The sequence below is a fragment of the Corythoichthys intestinalis genome, chromosome 8, assembly GCF_030265065.1.
Source record: "Corythoichthys intestinalis isolate RoL2023-P3 chromosome 8, ASM3026506v1, whole genome shotgun sequence".
NCBI lineage: Eukaryota > Metazoa > Chordata > Actinopteri > Syngnathiformes > Syngnathidae > Corythoichthys > Corythoichthys intestinalis.
This window is the reverse complement of record NC_080402.1, coordinates 16,631,798-16,649,854: the sequence shown is the minus strand read 5'-3', so window position 1 is coordinate 16,649,854 and position 18,057 is coordinate 16,631,798. Positions and strand designations below refer to the sequence as shown.

The window sequence follows — 18,057 nt, the reverse complement described above, 5'->3', positions numbered from 1 at the left end:
GCGGCGAACCGGCCGGGGTGGGCGGATTTTCCGGTACGAACGTAGCTGCCGCCGCCGAGACAAAACACGATTTTTTTTTTACCAAAATGACACGAGAACCACGCCCTGGATAAAAAAATAATGCAGTTTATACGACCACCATTCTTCATGAAAAACATGCCAATCACATCATTTTTTAACCACGGACATTTGGACAAGTGATGTCCAGTAAGCAAGCTTATCATGACGGCACAGTGGTTAGATGATAATTTAAACATGGAGAAAACGAAATCAGCCAGTCAATAATACATTCAGTATGTAAAATTACGAGCTGTCAGATGACTTTGTAACGCTGCCTTTATTTTCGGCTTAACAAAACTCATGCTCAAAGCAACACGCACGCGGATGCGAGCTCCAACTCCGTCCAAATAGTACTGCCGTGTATCAGTTTAGCTGCTGTAAAGCAAATGTTGTGAGTGCCGCAAATGTAAACAAAGCGCTGCAGAATGGGTACATGACATCTCGCTCTTTTGAGTTAATCATTTTCACAGTGTGCAACAAAGCATATAACATTAGCAATCACTTTTCAAATTATTTAACTTATTTGTCTGCTGAATTACAGTTACAGTAGATAATCTAAACTTATTGGCACTTATTAACACATCAATTTAAATATGCACATTCCTGTTGTAATGAAATAACAATAATATTCTGTAGCCACAAATATTATTCAAAATCTTTCCTTCTTCCAAGTTTTTTTCGGATTAAGTATAATAATGTATTGCTTAAAATAAGGCTGTTAAGATAATTTTTAGCTAGCTATTTTTCTTCCAAGAATTCTGAGAGAAATACACTTGAAGCGCTGGCGGATAATTTCACTTATTTCCAATAGATTTACACTTAAAAGGCATTTTGTGCAACTTAGGTATTTGCTCTGTAAGTAATTGTTGCAAAAGTTTACCATTACACAATGTCAAACAATCTGTCATTATTTAGATGATGGAATTGACGACTTGTTCAAATTTTATGTTGGAAAAGGGTAGAGGGTTTAGGTCAAGTGAAAGTGTGGGCCAGTCAATGGTATCAATTCCTTCATCCTCCATGAATTGCTTGCATTCGCTAGCAACATGAGGGGCTTGTCGTGGACCAGGAATAACCCAGGTCTAGCGTAGGTTATGACAATTAGTCCAAGGATGTTATCCCGATACCTATTAACTGCCAAGGTGCTATTATCTAACCTGTAGAGGTATGTGCGTCCCTTCCAGGGATATGCCACCCCAGACCATAATTGACCCACCATTATCATTGCACATTGTGCATCAGAAGCACGACTTACGTGTAGGTCGTCGTAACCGTAGTTGTGGATGACGGCTTTTATCTCCACCTGCTCATTTCTGGCCACCGAGTACGGAAGCTTCAAGTCAACAAAGAAGCGCTTCCATGCCTTGACGTTGTATGGCTCGGCCACGCAGAAACCTGACGGTCAAGAATACTATTATTAATTCATTACACACACAAAAAATTTAATCATTATTCAAATATACAGTGAAATAATTAACAATGTAATGAAATATTTCAATTGAATCATATGTAAGGATCAGTGTACTGTATGTGATTCTCCTGGCAAAGTTTACCTGTGTTTGAAGAGGAGCTGACGGCAAGGACGCCCCACTCTGTGATGCTGTCAGGCAGAGGCTGGCTCACCTCCATGGATGCCAGCCTGAGAAGAATCAACACACAACCACATACAGTGGGCAAATAAGTATTTAGTCAACCACTAATTGAGCAAGTTCTGCCACTTGAAAATATTAGAGAGGCCTGTAATTGTCAACATGGGTAAACCCCAACCATGAGAGACAGAATGTGGAAGAAAAAAAAGAAAAAAAACAGAAAATCACATTGTTTGATTTTTAAAGAATTTATTTGCAAATCATGGTGGAAAATAAGTATTTGGTTAATACCAAAAGTTCATCTCAATACTTTGTTATGTACCCTTTGTTGGCAATAACGGAGGCCAAACGTTTTCTGTAACTCTTCACAAGCTTTTCAAACATTGTTGCTGGTATTTTGGCCCATTCTTCCATGCAGATCTCATCTAGAGCAGTGATGTTTTGGGGCTGTCGTCGGGCAACACGGACTTTCAACTCCCTCCACAGATTTTTCTAAGGTGTTGAGATCTGGAGCCTGGCTAGGCCACTCCAGGACCTTGAAATGCTTCTTACGAAGCCACTCCTTTGTTGCCCTGGCTGTGTGTCTGGGATTATTGTCATGCTGAAAGACCCAGCCATGTCTCATCTTCAATGCCCTTGCTGATGGAAGGAGATTTTCACTCAAAATCTCTCGATACATGGCCCCTTCATTCTTTCCTTTACACAGATCAGTCGTCCTGGTCCCTTTGCAGAAAAACAGTCCCAAAGCATGATGTTTCCACCCCCATGCTTCACAGCGAGTATGGTGTTCTTCGGACGCAATTCAGTATTCTTTCTCCTCCAAACACGAGAACCTGTGTTTCTACCAAAAAGTTCTATTTTTGTTTCATCTGACCATAACACATTCTCCCAGTCTTCTTCTGGATCATCCAAATGCTCTTTAGCGAACTACAGACGGGTCTGGACATGTATTTACTTCAGCAGGGGCACACGTCTGGCAGTGCAGGATTTGAGTCCCTGGCGGCGCATTGTGTTACTGATAGTTGCCTTTGTTACTGTGGTCCCAGCTCTCTGTAGGTCATTCACTAGGTCCCCCCGTGTGGTTCTGGGATTTTTGCTCACCGTCCTTGTTATCATTTTGACGCCACGGGGTAAGATCTTTCATGGAGCCCCAGATCGAGGGAGATTATCAGTGGTCTTGTATGTCTTCCATTTTCTAATAATTGCTCCCACAATTGATTTCTTTACACCAAGCGTTTTACGTATTGCAGATTCAATCCTCCCAGCCTGGTGCAGGTCTACAATTTTGTCTCTGGTGTCCTTCGACAGCTCTTTGGTCTTGGCCATAGCGGAGTTTGGAGTGTGACTGACTGAGGTTGTGGACAGGTGTCTTTTATACCGATAATTAGTTAAAACAGGTGCCATTAATACAGGTGGAACCTCGTTAGAAGAAGTTAGACCTCTTTGACAGCCAGAAATCTTGCTTGTTTGTAGGTGACCAAATACTTATTTTCCACTCTAATTTGGAAATAAATTCTTTAAAAATCAAACAATGAGATTTTCTGGGTTTTTTTCACCATTCTGTCTCTCATGGTTGAGGTTTACTCATGTTGACAATTACAGGCCTCTCTAATCTTTTCAAGTAGGGGAACTTGCAGAATTGGTGGTTGACTAAATACTTATTTGCCCCACTGTAGTTCATGTATAACATATCAAAATATATTTTTTTAGTATTTGATGCTATCTCCTCGACAGAAGCATCACATGATAGAAAAAGTAGACAAATATTGTCATGAAAGTTCTCTGCAGTTAACTGAAGAATTAGAAAACCAAACTGGGGTGAATGTTTTGCTGTCACACAATACAGTGGACAATGCAGAGCAGTTGCATGCATGGGTGTCGTCCACGAATGGAGCCTGTCCTTAAAACAATGCACAAAAGCCTGACTGGAATTTGCAAGGGCCCATGCTAACAATGAATAAAACTACTGGGACATTAGTCCCTGGAGAATTGAGACCATGATCAATCTTTGGAAAACATCAATACTGTCTGGCATCGCAAAGGTGAGGCTTACACAGAAAAGCGCACGGTGCCAACAGTAATACATAGTGGTGGCAGTGGCCTTAGAAGGTGCTGCTTGTTTTGGGGAGTTTGATTTATTTGATTGAACCATGAATTATGAGATGGACTGTTGTATTTTAAAAGAGAAGATACAACAACACTCCACGACCAGTTTTCCAACATGACGACCCCAAGCACAGAGCCAAAGTCACATTAGCATTTTTTAACAAAAGCAGGGTCAGAGTGATTTAACGGCCAAGTATGATCTGAAACCAATTGAGTACGTGTGGGAATTATCAATAGACAAGAGGAGCATCACTCTCCATCCAACAGCAAGACGTTAAAACAGGTCATTATTGAAGAATACAAAAAGATAGATGTTATAATCTCTCAGAATCCTGTTCATTCAATTCATCGAATACTTGCCAATGTTCTTAAAAGTCATGGCGGCCATACAAAATACTAGATACTGTACTAGAGATGTCCCGATCGATCGGGTCCGATCACGTCATTTTCAAAGTATCGGAATCGGCAAAAAAATATTGGCCAAGCCTTTTTTTAATATATATATGTTTTTTAATTAAATCGTTTTCTAATTGTATTTAATGTTACAGACATAATATGTTACACTCATCCAGAGTCTTTAGTTTAGGCTTAAGGTAGGGTTATCAAATTTATCCCGATAACGGTGGTAATTAATTTTTCAAAAATGTATCACGTTAAATATTTAACGCAATTAATGCATGCGTTGCATGACCCACTCACGCATTGTCACACTTAATCTGTAATGACGCCGTTTTACCCATTTATAGAGATAAAAGGCAGCATAAAATGAGTAGTGAATTTTGGCAGCCTTTGGAGCCTTTTTTTACTAGGCTAAAACCTTAAAATCCCTCTCCCTATGATTAGAAATATCATGGGAAGCAATGTGGGGAAGCAATGTAGCAATTGATCTTTTTCTTGACACCTAATGTTATTTCCCAACGCAGAGAAGATATATCAATTGGTAGCACTACCCGCAGTCATGGTTCCACTTCCCATCATGCATTTGGGTTTAATGGCTGCAGTATCATTTACTGAAAGTAAACAAATACACTAAATGGTAATATTTAGTCACAATATACAAAGTCACAAGTCTTTCTATCCCTGGATCTCTCTCACAGAAAGAATGTTAATAATGTAAATGCCATCTTGAGGATTTATTGTCATAATAAACAAATACAGTACTTATATACTGTATGTTGAATGTATATATTCGTCCGAGTTTTATTCATTTTTTTCTTAATGCATTGTCAAAATGTATATGATCGGGAAAAATTATCGGGAATGATTGGAATTGAATCGGGAGCAAAAAAAAAGCAATCGGATCAGGAAATATCGAGATTGGCCGATACTCAAACTAAAACGATCGGGATCAAATCAGGAGCAAAAAAACATGATCGGAACAACCCTACTAGAAACAACAGCTTTTTTTAGGGGTGTATTCCCTTCTGCACCAACTAACTTTCAGGGAATTGTAAATTTTGTGTAGTAGGTTCTATTAACAACCTCAATTTCAATGTACAAAGACTCAAGCCTTTTTAAAACTCAGTTATGTTGAAATTGTAAAAACTTTTCTTTGTATTAATTGAGATGTCGAATAAAAACTTTCTTTCCAAAAAATGTGTACTCAATAATGATGTGCACTGTATTTTATCACCTTCAGTAGTTTAGATATTTTTGTCTACATTGTTTGCTTTCCTCACCCGTCTCTGTCAGCCTCATCAGGCAGCCTGATATCGGTCCAAAGCCATGATTCGAAGAACCTAAACCGCAGATAAACGTCGCTTTCGTCCAAGTACTCGTCTTCTTCCTCCTCGTAGTCGTCCACTTGTTCGTTTTCGACATTTGCCACGAGTTCAGGAGTAGCCTTCTCCATGCTCACGCTGTGTCTCCTGACGTGGAATTCGGGAATTTCAGCAGTCTTGTGGGCGTTGCTGTACGCAACAACCTTGACCTTACGGGGTTGCCAATCTGGAAGAACAAGGTTATATTGCACTCTTATCAAGAAGAAATGACCACTATAGTTGAATATTAAAGTGTAAACAGAAGCAGGTAATTGAAGTAAATATGTATGCACACAATTTTTCGGACTATAAGTTTGACAAGTGTAATAGGTCTGCATGGAACACCGCCACAGGACGTAATCCATCCCCCTCGTCCAGGTCAGGACTGGAGCCAGTGCCGCATGGGCATCCAGCATGGCTGGAAAGCGCGTTTAACCGCTAGGCTAAAAGCCAAGGCTACTAGTGCGCTCTCTTGAAGGCATCGGGAGGAAGGTTTCATATGTAAAGCATACAACGGATCTGCGTGCACCTATTACGCCAATCAAAACTACTATATTTTAACAGAGACCAATATCAAACATTATCCATCATAATAATAATTATAAAAGCAAAAGAAAACCTTTTCTTGAACAGAGAACAACACTTACCGAACATTTCTCTACTAAGGTGCATGCGTGCGGCAACAGTTAATGGCTGGGAGGTGGTGGTGGTGGGCGCCATGGTAGTGGGTGGCATGGTGGTGGGCATCTCTGTGTCCAGAACTTCATCCCGGTAGGTGGCACAACAGTAACGGAAGGCCCTGATGCACTCCCAGCCCTCAGTGATATAGAGGGAGCGTCGAGTGCATGAGTATGGCATGCGCACGGCTCGAAGACCGTCTTTGCAGCAGCGATGTTCAAGTTTCTCCTTGTAGTGACTCTCTGTAAAATAACACGCAAGATATCAAGAAAGCATGCAATAAATAAAAATATTGTGCAATATCACAGGAGAAAAGTCATGATGTTATGAATATGTATAAAGTTTACAATGTTTTAGTAAAATGAATAGTAAAATAACTAAATAAAATTTGTAATACTGTATATAAGGATAACTGTCATTTTGAGCAGTGTTGTTAATTTTACTTTAAAAAAGTAATTAGTTACAGATACAAATTACTTCTCCCAAAAAGTAATTGAGTTACCTCATTTTAAGAGTAACTAGTTACTCAGCAAACTGACATATTTCATGTTCTACGTTATTACATGACACATTCTATAACATCTATCACATCAACATTCTCTAACATCTTTCACATCAAATACGTTTATATTATCTGACTGAATTTAACTGATTTTTTTTTAAATCCCCCCCCCCAAAAAACATAGGTCACATTTCTTACATTTAAAAAAAAAAAAAAAAAAAAAAAAAAACTACCGGTATATAAGAGTGTAATGGTACGCAACCTTAACTTTTAAATGCTGTGAGAAAAAAGCCTTTTTGTTTTTCCTGTTGTACTGAACCCCATCCATACCGTGAACTCTGTACCGAGGTACAGTGTATCACAAAAGTGAGTACACCCCTCACATTTCTGCAGATATTTAAGTATATCTTTTCATGGGACACCACTGACGAAATGACACTTTGACCCAATGGAAAGTAAGCTGTGTGCAGCTTGTATAATACAGTTAATTTATTTTCCCCTCAAAATAACTCAAAATATAGCCATTAATATCTAAACCCCTTTTGGAGGGAAAATGACAAGCAGTACTCAATTTGGACATTTAGCGATGTACGTAGCTTCTAAGGGGTGTACACACTTTTGTTGCCAGGCGTTTAGATATTGAGGGGAAAATAAATTAACTCTATTATATAAGCTGCACACAGAGTACTTTTCATTGTGTCAACGTGTCATTTTGTCAGAGTTGTCCAATGAAAAGATTTACTTAAATATCTGCAAAAATGCGAGGGGTGTACTCACTTTTGTGATACACTGTACGTACTGAACCATGACTTATGTGAATCGTCACACCCCTTATATATAGACAGACATATTTTTCAATATGCAGGTGAGGCTCTGAATCTCCTGCATCTCCCATCTTTGCTCTAGTTGTTTTGATTTAAAAAAAAAAAAAAAAAAACATCACACAAGGTTAATGCATAGGTCATTAAAGAAAACTTTACGGGAATTGACTATTCTTGGTCATTAAAAAAAACAACAACAACAAATTATTCTTATATTGTAGCATTTGCAAGGACAACAACAACTTGGTGATGCTAATGCATACTCAACAGGAAAACAGTACATTATTTTCAATTAATTGTACCCACCTGGACGCCACGAACTGTATGCAAAAAAAGAGTTGCCAAAGAGTTTAAGATTACGCTCACCACGCTAAACGCTAACGCTAACTAGAATGCGAATGTTATGCTAATGCTCCAAGCCCCTTTCCCTCCTCTTCCCTCCCGCTCCGCCTCCTCCCAGGCAGTTGTGACAAAATCAGACAACTCGCGGTTCATTCAACCAAATTGTAGTAACACCGCTAACGCCCCCCTTCACATCCTCAGTAACAGTAACGGCGTTGCAAAGATGGGAAAAGTACATAATTAGATTACTCACTACTGAAAAAAGTAATGCCGTTATCAACAACACTGATTTGAAGGGGAATAAAATTGCATCATGAGAGAAAATAATGTAGTAGAAATATGAGAATAGAGGATTAATATTACAAGGAAAAAAGCTGCAAATTACTGTATGAGCAAAAAAGAGAAACATGTTAAAACTGGAATATAACTGGAAATAAGTAATATGGTAATCATAAACTACAAAAAAACACTATAATATTTAAAAAAGATAAAAAGTATACAATATAAAAAGAGGAATTCATAAATAATTACATTTATACAAGATGAAAATAAAGTTGGAAAGAAAAGAACAGACAAAAAAACTTACCCAGCTGAGCTTTCCGCTTTAAAAGCTCAGCAGAACGCCTCCTTCTGTTGCTGGCTGGGCAATGCAAACCTGAGGAGAGGCCATGCCATGATCATTATAATTATCTTTTTTTAAATGTGTAAAATTATTATTGGTATTAATATTATTATTTTTGCCCCGCACTTTTCCTGACATCGGTCCTGAACCCAATACTGGAGGTGAAGAGCAGGCCGGCGTCCTGAAAGAGCTTCTTGGCATTGATGCCTCCTCCATGGGTACAGCCCAAATCACCTTGCTCCACCGCCTCCCACATCTTGGGGAAAATAAGAAAAGAAAAGAAGAAAAATGGGGCTGGCATTTTATGCCAAACAAACTTTTGATATCTAGCTGGAAAAGCCAGCTGCCAATTGTCATTTCAAGGAAATAAAAGATGACATATTACAAGTACATAGTTGAAACACTACTATTGGGGGTGCTCGCAATTTGCGATAATAAAGTTGTTATATTCACTAGAAAAAGTCCAAATCTACAAATATGAAGAAAAGTTTTATTTTAAAAAGCTGTATATCAGAACAAAATTCATCATTATATTAAAAATGGCATTTTACAAATATGAAGCTACTAAATATTAATTGAACAAAATCATTTTATTTGGTGGGGGGATAATACAATAAAATTAAGAAAATAAAGACTTTTTTGATAGATTTTTTATGAGTATCATATTTCATTATTTTAATGAATTAATGAGAATGAAATGGTAAAAATAAAACGTTTTTTCATATCAGAAGTAAAAGGTTGACACTGTGGCTTGTGGTTAAAAAGCTCATTTATGAAAGTAAAGTTCTAATGAAGCAATGGCTTTGTTTTGGGGGAGACTGTTTTGGAAGACTGGCAGTCTAACCACATGTACAGCAATTAATTGGATCCATATAAGAGGGTCTGACCTTTCTCTGGGTGAGTCTGTCCTTTTTGAGCAGAAAGATGGAGTTGTCCACAGCCACCAGGCTAACGCTGGCCCCTGGATCGCCTCGGACTCTGAACTGGAAGGTCTTGCCTGGCGTGTAATCTCGCTTCACGCCATCTATTGGGCTCAGCTTCAGCTGTTACACACATTTACATGCACATATTAGATACTGTATGAAAAGTCCAATTATTTACCAAAATACATTAACAATATTACAAAAAAATGTGGAAGAGGAAACTGTTGTAATATGATTAGACTAAAGTGCACTCTTGAGGAGAAAAAGCAACAAGAGTTACATTATATTACATTACGAGACAGAGAGAGGGATAAATAATATAGTGTTTTGATATTAGGTGAAAAAAAGTTGTAACTACCTGAGAATTGTCACGACAGTATGCGGGGAAAAAAATTAATAAAATCATTCGGTGACCATATAATTCCAATACTACAATATTTAGGCTAAACATTACATTAAAAATTTGCAAAATTGCATGAAAAAAATATGAACGGGGACAAAAAGTGTAGATGATACAAGAAAAATTGTAAGAAAGTGGAGCTGTGTGATTTGGACAGAATCTATCACGATATGGGCCATTCTATATCACGATACTGATATGCCACGATAATACCTTTTTATTGTCTGGTGAAAAATTATACAACTGTTATGACAGTCACTCACTTTATTTTGAACTGACATTAACTTGACCCGCCATACGTTAGTGTAAATGCATTAAGTAGTGCTGCAACCTAAAATCATACAGTGTTAAGTATTCTTTTTTTTAGCTCAAATGTAAAGATATTTATTTATCTACTAAAACTTGATTGTGTTGCCTGTTGTCCGTGTGGAATCTGAATATGTGTTGCTATTTCCGATTGTCTTGCATACATTACTCACATGGTTGGCAGTAGAAGCTAATTTGCTAACCATTGAGTGGTGATGGGGACATCTTGATGTCGATTGGTGGTACTACTATTGGTGGAATCCCAATTTTTTTTTTTTTTTTTTTACATCGTCGGGCAGAGTTGGAAGGAAGGAGTAGGTAGAAAGTTCTCAGTCGTGTGCAGATGAGTGAGGTATTGCTCGTGTTGTGTTCAAAATCTGCTCAGATTTGTAGCCATCAGCCAACTTGCTGTCCGTGACAATGTGGAACCCAGGACGTCTACTGGACATCATTTGATTGGACTTGCCAAGTGTCGATATACGTACACGAAATGGTCCTTACTATTTTCTCCAAATGTGACAACCGCCAATCCTACCCGTGTTTTATTCCAACACATTGTCGAGGTTTGCAAGGTGTCTGATGGCTAGAAATCCGAGCAGTTCTTGAACGTGACACGAGCAGCTATCCAACAGCGTTATGGTGCCAACAAAGCCTGAACATCATTTCCAAACGAAACACCCGTCGCTTCAAATTATGGACACTTTTGAGGAAGGCGCAACTTTTTGGAGAAAAACTACAAAGGTAAATGAGAAAGCCTTTCAAAGCCAGTTAGCTTGTTGCTGAACTTGTTGCTAAATCCAAAAAGTCCCACACTGTAGCAGGGATATTAATACTACCTGTCTGCAAAGCCATTGTCATCGAGATGCTCGGCCCTAATATGGTTAAAGACATTGCTAAAGTCCTGCTGTCTGATAATTTTGAGCTTTTCAAGCCTAACTGCTCTAAAAAATAAAAACAGAGAGACACTGAGAGCAGTTCAAGAAGGCTCCTACCAGGATATCGGCTTTGTATCCATACCAACAGGCTTAAGCTTCACACTGAGTAAGTATAAATCCTTAGAAACTATTTTATAATCAAACATACTGTAAAGAAAATAATTTTGGAACATTTTTGGTTTGCGGTGTAATGCAAGATTTTTTTCCAATGTAAAAACGTGCCGTGACTCAGAAAAGGTTGGAAAAACACTGTCATAGAGCACAAGAAGAAAGTGCAAAATAACGCAAAAAAAAAAAAATATTTTTTTTTAAGGCTGTCAAACGATTAAAATTTTGAATCGAGTTAATCACAGCTTAAAAATTAATTAAACGTAATTAATTGCAATTCAAACCATCTATAAAATATGCCATATTTTTCTGTAAATTATTGTTGGAATGGAAAGATAAGACACAAGACAGATATATACATTCAACATACTGTACATAAGTACTGTATTTGTTTATTATAACAATAAATCAACAAGATGGCATTAACATTATTAACATTCTGTTAAAGCGATCCATGGATAGAAAGACTTGTAGTTCTTAAAAGATAAATGTTAGTATAAGTTATATAAATTTTATATTAAAATCCCTCTTAATGTTTTCGTTTTAATGAAGTTTGTAAAATTTTCAATCAAAAAATAAACTAGTAGCTCGCCATTGTTGATGTCAATAATAATTATGGTGCTGAAACCTATGAAATCAGTCGGACCCAAGCGCCAGCAGAGGGCGGCAAAACACCAAAAAAACACAAGTAACAAGTGGAAATGACACTTTGCTGTCATTTTAATCTGTTTGAGCGGGGCATGTGCATTAAATGCGTCCAATATTTTAACGTGATTTATTTAAAAAATTAATTGACGCCTGTTAACGCGATCATTTTGACAGCCCTAATTTTTTTTTACAGTTCAAATAGAAAAACAAAAGTCCTAAAACTACTGGACTAAGTATTTAGTGCAGCCACAAGACTTACATCTCCAACACAGGATGGTGTCACATCCACCCAAATAGAATCAGCCACCACTTCCTGGGACGGGAGACTATAAAATGCTACGACACGGAAGGAAGGCATCAAGTCGGGAGTGACCACCAGTCCCACGCTGGTTACCAGTTGACCGGTTACAGCTAATCGCTGAGCTTCTACGATCTGGCCTTTGTTGACCACCTGGTCAGAAGCAAGAAGGCAAACATGTTTTTTTTAAATGTAGTGGGAGGAGAAATTGAGATACTACTAGGGGGAAAAAAAAGTTCTTATTACTTGAATAATGAGGTAATTTTCCCTGAATATTCTCAATATTCAGTTATATAAGGAAAACATCCAGAAAAGTCGTAATATTTCAATAGTATAAATTTATATTTTAGCAAAATTTCATTGGAAAGTCATAGTACAGTACTTTAAAAAATATGTATCTCTATTTTTATGGTTGTGGTTGCAGACTGGTCCTTACCAGGTAAGTGATGTGTTTGATGTGTTGTCTGATGTTCTGATCTGTAGTGGAGATGGTAAGTTTGAAGGAAAGCGTGTCTCCTGGAGATGCCGTGTTTCTACTGGTAGAGATGTAGAGGTAGTTGGGACTTTGACTGGCAAAACTCTGATATGGGAAGAGGACCAGTTGGGTTTTGGCCTGCTGTTCCAGAGTGAGGCCTTCCACCTGGGTCTCGGCCTGGAAACACAAACAAAACAGCCTCAACCTCTTGGTGTTGTTTTGTCTCAACTACTAGTTGACATCTTGATCTTGACTTGGTCTTCGTCTGGTCTCATATCCCATGGTGTTAATTCTTACAGTGAGGGCTTGGTTTTGACTGTTGGGCATGTTGGCGGTGACCCTGGCTGTGCCTGAGCTGACCATTACTGGATCCTGCAAGAGGTTCACCTTCACCGGGACATTGTTGGCTGGGGAACCATCATGGTGGCTCACTTGGATCTGAGGATACACGGGAGAACGTTCTTGTAAATCTGACAATACTGAACAGATGAACAGGATGATGAACTTACGGTAAAGTCAAAGGGTAGTCCCGGTTTGAAATATTTGACTGTGTCTTTAAAGGACAGGACATAAGGAGAGTCTACGATCTTGATGCCCGTTTTCTCAGCTTCCACCAGGTCACTGCCTTTACAAGTAGAAAATTAAATTAAATTAATTGAAATTACCAGACTTGGCAAGACTGAAAAAAGAGTAAAGTCATGGCCTTGCATTATGAACTCTAAATATCTTGACTTGATCTTTGTTATTACCTTTACAAGTACAGAATATGTACAGTATCTTGATTATAAGACTAATTTTTGGTACCATTGTTTCTCCCTTACCTGTCACAGTGAGGACAGAAGCTTTGACATAGACTGAGTTCCCCACCAAAGTCCTGATATCTGGGTATGCTGCCTTCAGCTCATTCATACTCAGATTGACAACTCCACCGTCCAGCTGCAGTATAATCATCACAAACCAAAAGTTATCTTTTGCCGTATCTGTATAGGATTTTTCTTTGTTGAGTGACTCACATTTGACAACTGCTTCACCGAAGGCAACCTTCTCATCTCGTTGTTGAAGTTGACACCAAACGACACGTAGGCTGTGCCCTTAACTGGCTCCCCGTAGAGGTACCTGAACCCAACACCGTTACATTTTAAACTTGCTACTTTACAGTAAACCCCTGTTTAATGCAGTGGATAAGTTCCAGATGCACACACTATAAGGGGAAATCAATGTTATAGTGAGACCATATTGAAAAACATTTTACATCGTAGGTGTCAAACTCAAGATCTGGGAGCCACATCCCAACCGTTACATGAATTCGTGTGGTCCGCAAAAGTAAATTCTGTGCAATGATGTCATGTTTCTCACTAACATACAAAATAATAGCTGCATTCTGTAGTCACTGAAAGTTTGGGAACTACAGAAATCAAGAGAATATTTAGTATTTTTGCCCTCCTTTAGAATTATAAACTAAATAAATACATTGAAAAATGTATTGTAGTAAAAAGGTGTTATTCACGTTTTTTCCTGTTTTTAATCACTGTAAAAAATAATAATAATAATAAAAAAAGAAAAATTTAAGGATATAAACAATTGTTTCCAACATTTTTTTTGTTTGTTTTCTTATTAAACATTTTAATTAAGAAGGAAAAAATTTAAGAAAAAAAAATAAACAGAATATTTAGTTATTTTTAATGAAAATTTTCTAAAAATAATTTAAAAAAAAAAATAGAATCCTTCCAGTTTTACACTTAAATAAGAAAGGAAAAATAAAAATAAAATAAATCTGGACCCATTTGAGGTCAACAATGTCTCTAAATGATTCAGTGACTATAAAAATAGTTCCAAAGCAAACTATTATTACATTGTAGTCTGTGTCACTCTCTTTTTAAATTAGTTTTATACAATCCTATCTTAGTTCATCTTAGTTTCTATACATCCAGAAGCACCAAAAGGCTTCTGGATGGCAGAACACAAGTACCGTAATTTTCGGACTATAAAGCGTACCTGACTATAAGCCGCCACCAACCAAATTTGACACGAAAACGGCATCTGTTTATAGATAAACTGCACCGGAGTATAAGCCGCAGCTGTTCTCGTGGCATTATAGGATATTTACACAAGATATTAACCGGTAACACAATTTGACAGCGGCATCATAAGGCTGTCATAAGACCAAAAGTGAAGTGAAGTTTTGAACCAATTGCTTCAAGAATCTTTGTTTGGCCATCATTGCTCCCTTGAGGGAGACAGTCAATCTCTGCTGCCACCTGCTGTCAACACTTTTGTCATCCAACATTCCTCCTAGCATGCATTGCAGCGCTACTGGTGTAAATAACAATCAAAATTCATGTTCTGTGCTAATGATTTCTTCAGTTATTGTTCCAGTTGTGTCATTAATTGCTAGTTATGGTGTTTGGTACCACTTTATTTAACAGTAACGCCACAAGACCATAATACTTATGACATGACAACACCATGAGCAGTAATGAATACTTAAAACAGATATAATTTTGTGATATCCGGCAAATTATCTCACTTTTGAATGGATGTAGAACATCCGAGTTGGACATAAATGGAGTTAGTGACCTAATTTGCTGGATGACACTTAATGAAATCTGTCATAAGCATTCATTAATGCCTATGATAGTGTCACGTCATAGTCTAATGGCAGTTTTATGACGCCGCTGTCAAAGTGTTACCTATTAACCCAAATAAATCAACAAATTAGCCGCACTGATTTATAAGCCAGGGATTTAAAATGAGAGAAAAAAGTATTGGCTTGTAGTCCGAAAATTACGGTACTTACCACTGACCAGAACTGAAAATGATGACAAAAGATATTTGTTTGGGGTTGGACCACCAGATACTGTCTTCCACAAAAGGTTTTCTTCAATGAAATCCAAATTAATCCAACCAAACCCATGGGTAAGGAAAAGATTTAAAGTGGGACGGCACGACAGCCTAATGGCATAATAGTCTCTTGAAAAAGGTCAGACTAGCGATCAAAATAACATTTATGTATATATGTGTCTACCTGGCTGAGATCTCGACCTCCAGTTCCTTGTCATCGAGGCTCAGGTAGGACTTTTTAGGTGTTAACGTTACGTTAAAAGCAGGGAGTACTGCAACATAAACATCACTTGAAATCAATGGTGTTCCATAAAGTAACGCTCGGACAAAAAAAAAAAAAAATAGACAAAATGACGTGACGGGTGCAGACATACCGTATTTCTTCACCTCAAAATGTGAGGTGAAGGTGTTTTGCTTCCAGTGGTCAAACTTGGCAATCACCTTCCACATACCTTCACTGGTAAAAATCAAAGAACAACATTTACAGTTACTAATTGCTCATATTTTGTCTTCATGTTAAGCACAAAGCATTTGTCTTGACTTGGCCTGAAGTCTAAAAAAATTTGTTTTCAATTTCTGAAAGTCTTGGTCTTAATGCGACATAGTTCTAGTTTCGACTATCAGTGCTTAAAATCTTGGCCCTAATGCATCAAAATTTTTGCCTTCATTTGGTCTCAACTCCTCAAATCCTTGGTTTTGACCTGATCTCAAGTCTTCAAAGTCTTGGTTTTGATTTGGTCTTATATGGAGGTAGATTTGTGTCTTTATTATTCAATTAAAAAAAAAAAGTTGCTTCAATCAAATAAAAAGTTGCTTCAATCAAAGTATATATTTTCAATCGAAGAAAACGTCACTTCAATTAAAAATTTTTTTTTTTTTTAAAAAGTGTTTGAATGCAAAAATAAATTTGAAACTGAAAAAATATATTTTAAAACAATTTTTCTTTGATTGAAATTTGTTTTTTGGATTTAAGTCAATTTTTTTTTTTTTTTTTTTTTTTTTTTTTTGATTGAAACACCATTTTTGATTGAAGTCATGTAATTTTGCGTTTGGACCACATTTTGGCTAGGACATATGTGTCTTTATTATTCAATCAAAAAATAAGTTGCTTCAAACAAAGAAATATATATTTTCAAAAGAAAAATCACTTCAATCATTTTTTTTTTTTTAATTGAATCGTAGAAAAAAAGGTTTGAATGTGAAAAAATATTTTAAGATTCAGAAATTTGCATTTGAACACTTTATTTTTCATTCAAACTGTTTTCTTTGATTGAAGAAATCCTTTTTGTGTTTGAGCCATATTAGGGGTAGGACATTTGTGTCTAAATCATTCAATTGCAATAAAAGTTGCTTTAATCAAAAAACTATTTTTAACCAAAGAAAAAAATAATTTTGAAAAAATATATATTTTTTGAAAATTTATTTTTTATTTGAAATATATATTTTTTTTATCACTGTCAGTTTTTTTGAAAAGCAAAAAGTTTTAAACTCTTTTTTTTTTTTTTTTTTTCAAAGTGGAAAAAGTTTTGAAGGCACTTTTTTTCGATTGAATCATTTTGACACAAAGATTCAACTTCAACGCCAGTTCCGTTTGAGTGGCAGGTGATTACGCGAATGGCATAAAAGTATAAAGCAAGAACAATGGCCACCAGGGCTCCATCCGGCCATCGGCGTCTCCTGGAGTCCAAACCGAATATAGGGCACCGGTACGGGGGTGTGACATCGGCATTTCACCGGGGCACGGTGCCCTGCTGCTTAATGTGATTCAACACAGCGAACTTCACCCGCTGCCCTGACGTGACGGTTGACAACTAGTTCCAACCGGAGTGTCCTCGGCGAGTGGCCCGACACTAGCCTGCCCAGTAAGCGAGTGGACTACCGGCGAGTCGCCGGCGTCCACGCCGGGAGCCCCATCGCTTCAACTTTGAATGAGTGTTGTGTCATTCGCGGGCCGTCCACTCGACAGCCGGCCTCCGCGCCCGGGGGGTGATATCGGGTCCAACCAGTGTGCCGCGACAGGGCAATGTACCGTCGCGGGTACTCCGGTGAAATGCCGATGTCACACCCCCGTACCGGTGCTCTATAATCGGCTTGGACTCCAGGAGACTCCGATGGCTGGATGGAGCCCTGGTGGCCATTATTCTTGCTTCATACTTTTATGCCATTGGCGTAATCACCGGCCACTCAAACACACCGGAACTAGCGTTGAAGTTGAATCTTTGTGTCAAAATTATTTAATCGAAAAAAAGTGCCTTCAAAACTTTTTCCACTTCAAAAAAAAAAAAAAAGTGTGTTCAAAACTTTTTTCACTTTGAAAAAAAAAGAGTTTAAAACTTTTTGCTTTTCAAAAAAAGTGACACTTCAATAAGAAATATATATATATTTCAAATAAAAAAATATATTTTCAAAAAATATATATTTTTGCAAATGATTTTTTTCTTTGATTAAAAATAGTTTTTTGATGAAAGCAACTTTTATTGCGATTGAATGATTTAGACACAAATGTCCTACCCCTAATATGGCTCAAACACAAAAAGGATTGCTTCAATCAAAGAAAACAGTTTGAATGAAAAATAGTGTTTCAAATGCAAATTTCTGAGTCTCAAATATTTTTTCACATTCAAACCTTTTTTTTCTTCGATT

General features: G+C 37.4%; 1 protein-coding gene across 2 annotated transcripts in view; it reads right to left on the bottom strand.

The window, feature by feature from the left end:
- Positions 1-18,057, bottom strand: part of c3b.1 (complement component c3b, tandem duplicate 1) — a 56,847-nt gene that overhangs the window by 25,915 nt on the left and 12,875 nt on the right. For both annotated transcript variants that reach the window (XM_057842869.1, XM_057842868.1), the window contains 15 exons: positions 15,789-15,871; positions 15,599-15,686; positions 13,587-13,689; positions 13,395-13,509; positions 13,083-13,198; positions 12,871-13,011; positions 12,535-12,750; positions 12,060-12,251; positions 9,368-9,523; positions 8,607-8,736; positions 8,445-8,513; positions 6,163-6,435; positions 5,435-5,702; positions 1,614-1,699; positions 1,316-1,455 (listed from right to left, as the gene is read on the bottom strand). In XM_057842869.1, coding sequence (XP_057698852.1) covers positions 1,316-1,455; positions 1,614-1,699; positions 5,435-5,702; positions 6,163-6,435; positions 8,445-8,513; positions 8,607-8,736; positions 9,368-9,523; positions 12,060-12,251; positions 12,535-12,750; positions 12,871-13,011; positions 13,083-13,198; positions 13,395-13,509; positions 13,587-13,689; positions 15,599-15,686; positions 15,789-15,871 — 2,176 coding nt within the window. The remainder of the gene's footprint in view (positions 1-1,315; positions 1,456-1,613; positions 1,700-5,434; positions 5,703-6,162; positions 6,436-8,444; positions 8,514-8,606; positions 8,737-9,367; positions 9,524-12,059; positions 12,252-12,534; positions 12,751-12,870; positions 13,012-13,082; positions 13,199-13,394; positions 13,510-13,586; positions 13,690-15,598; positions 15,687-15,788; positions 15,872-18,057) is intronic.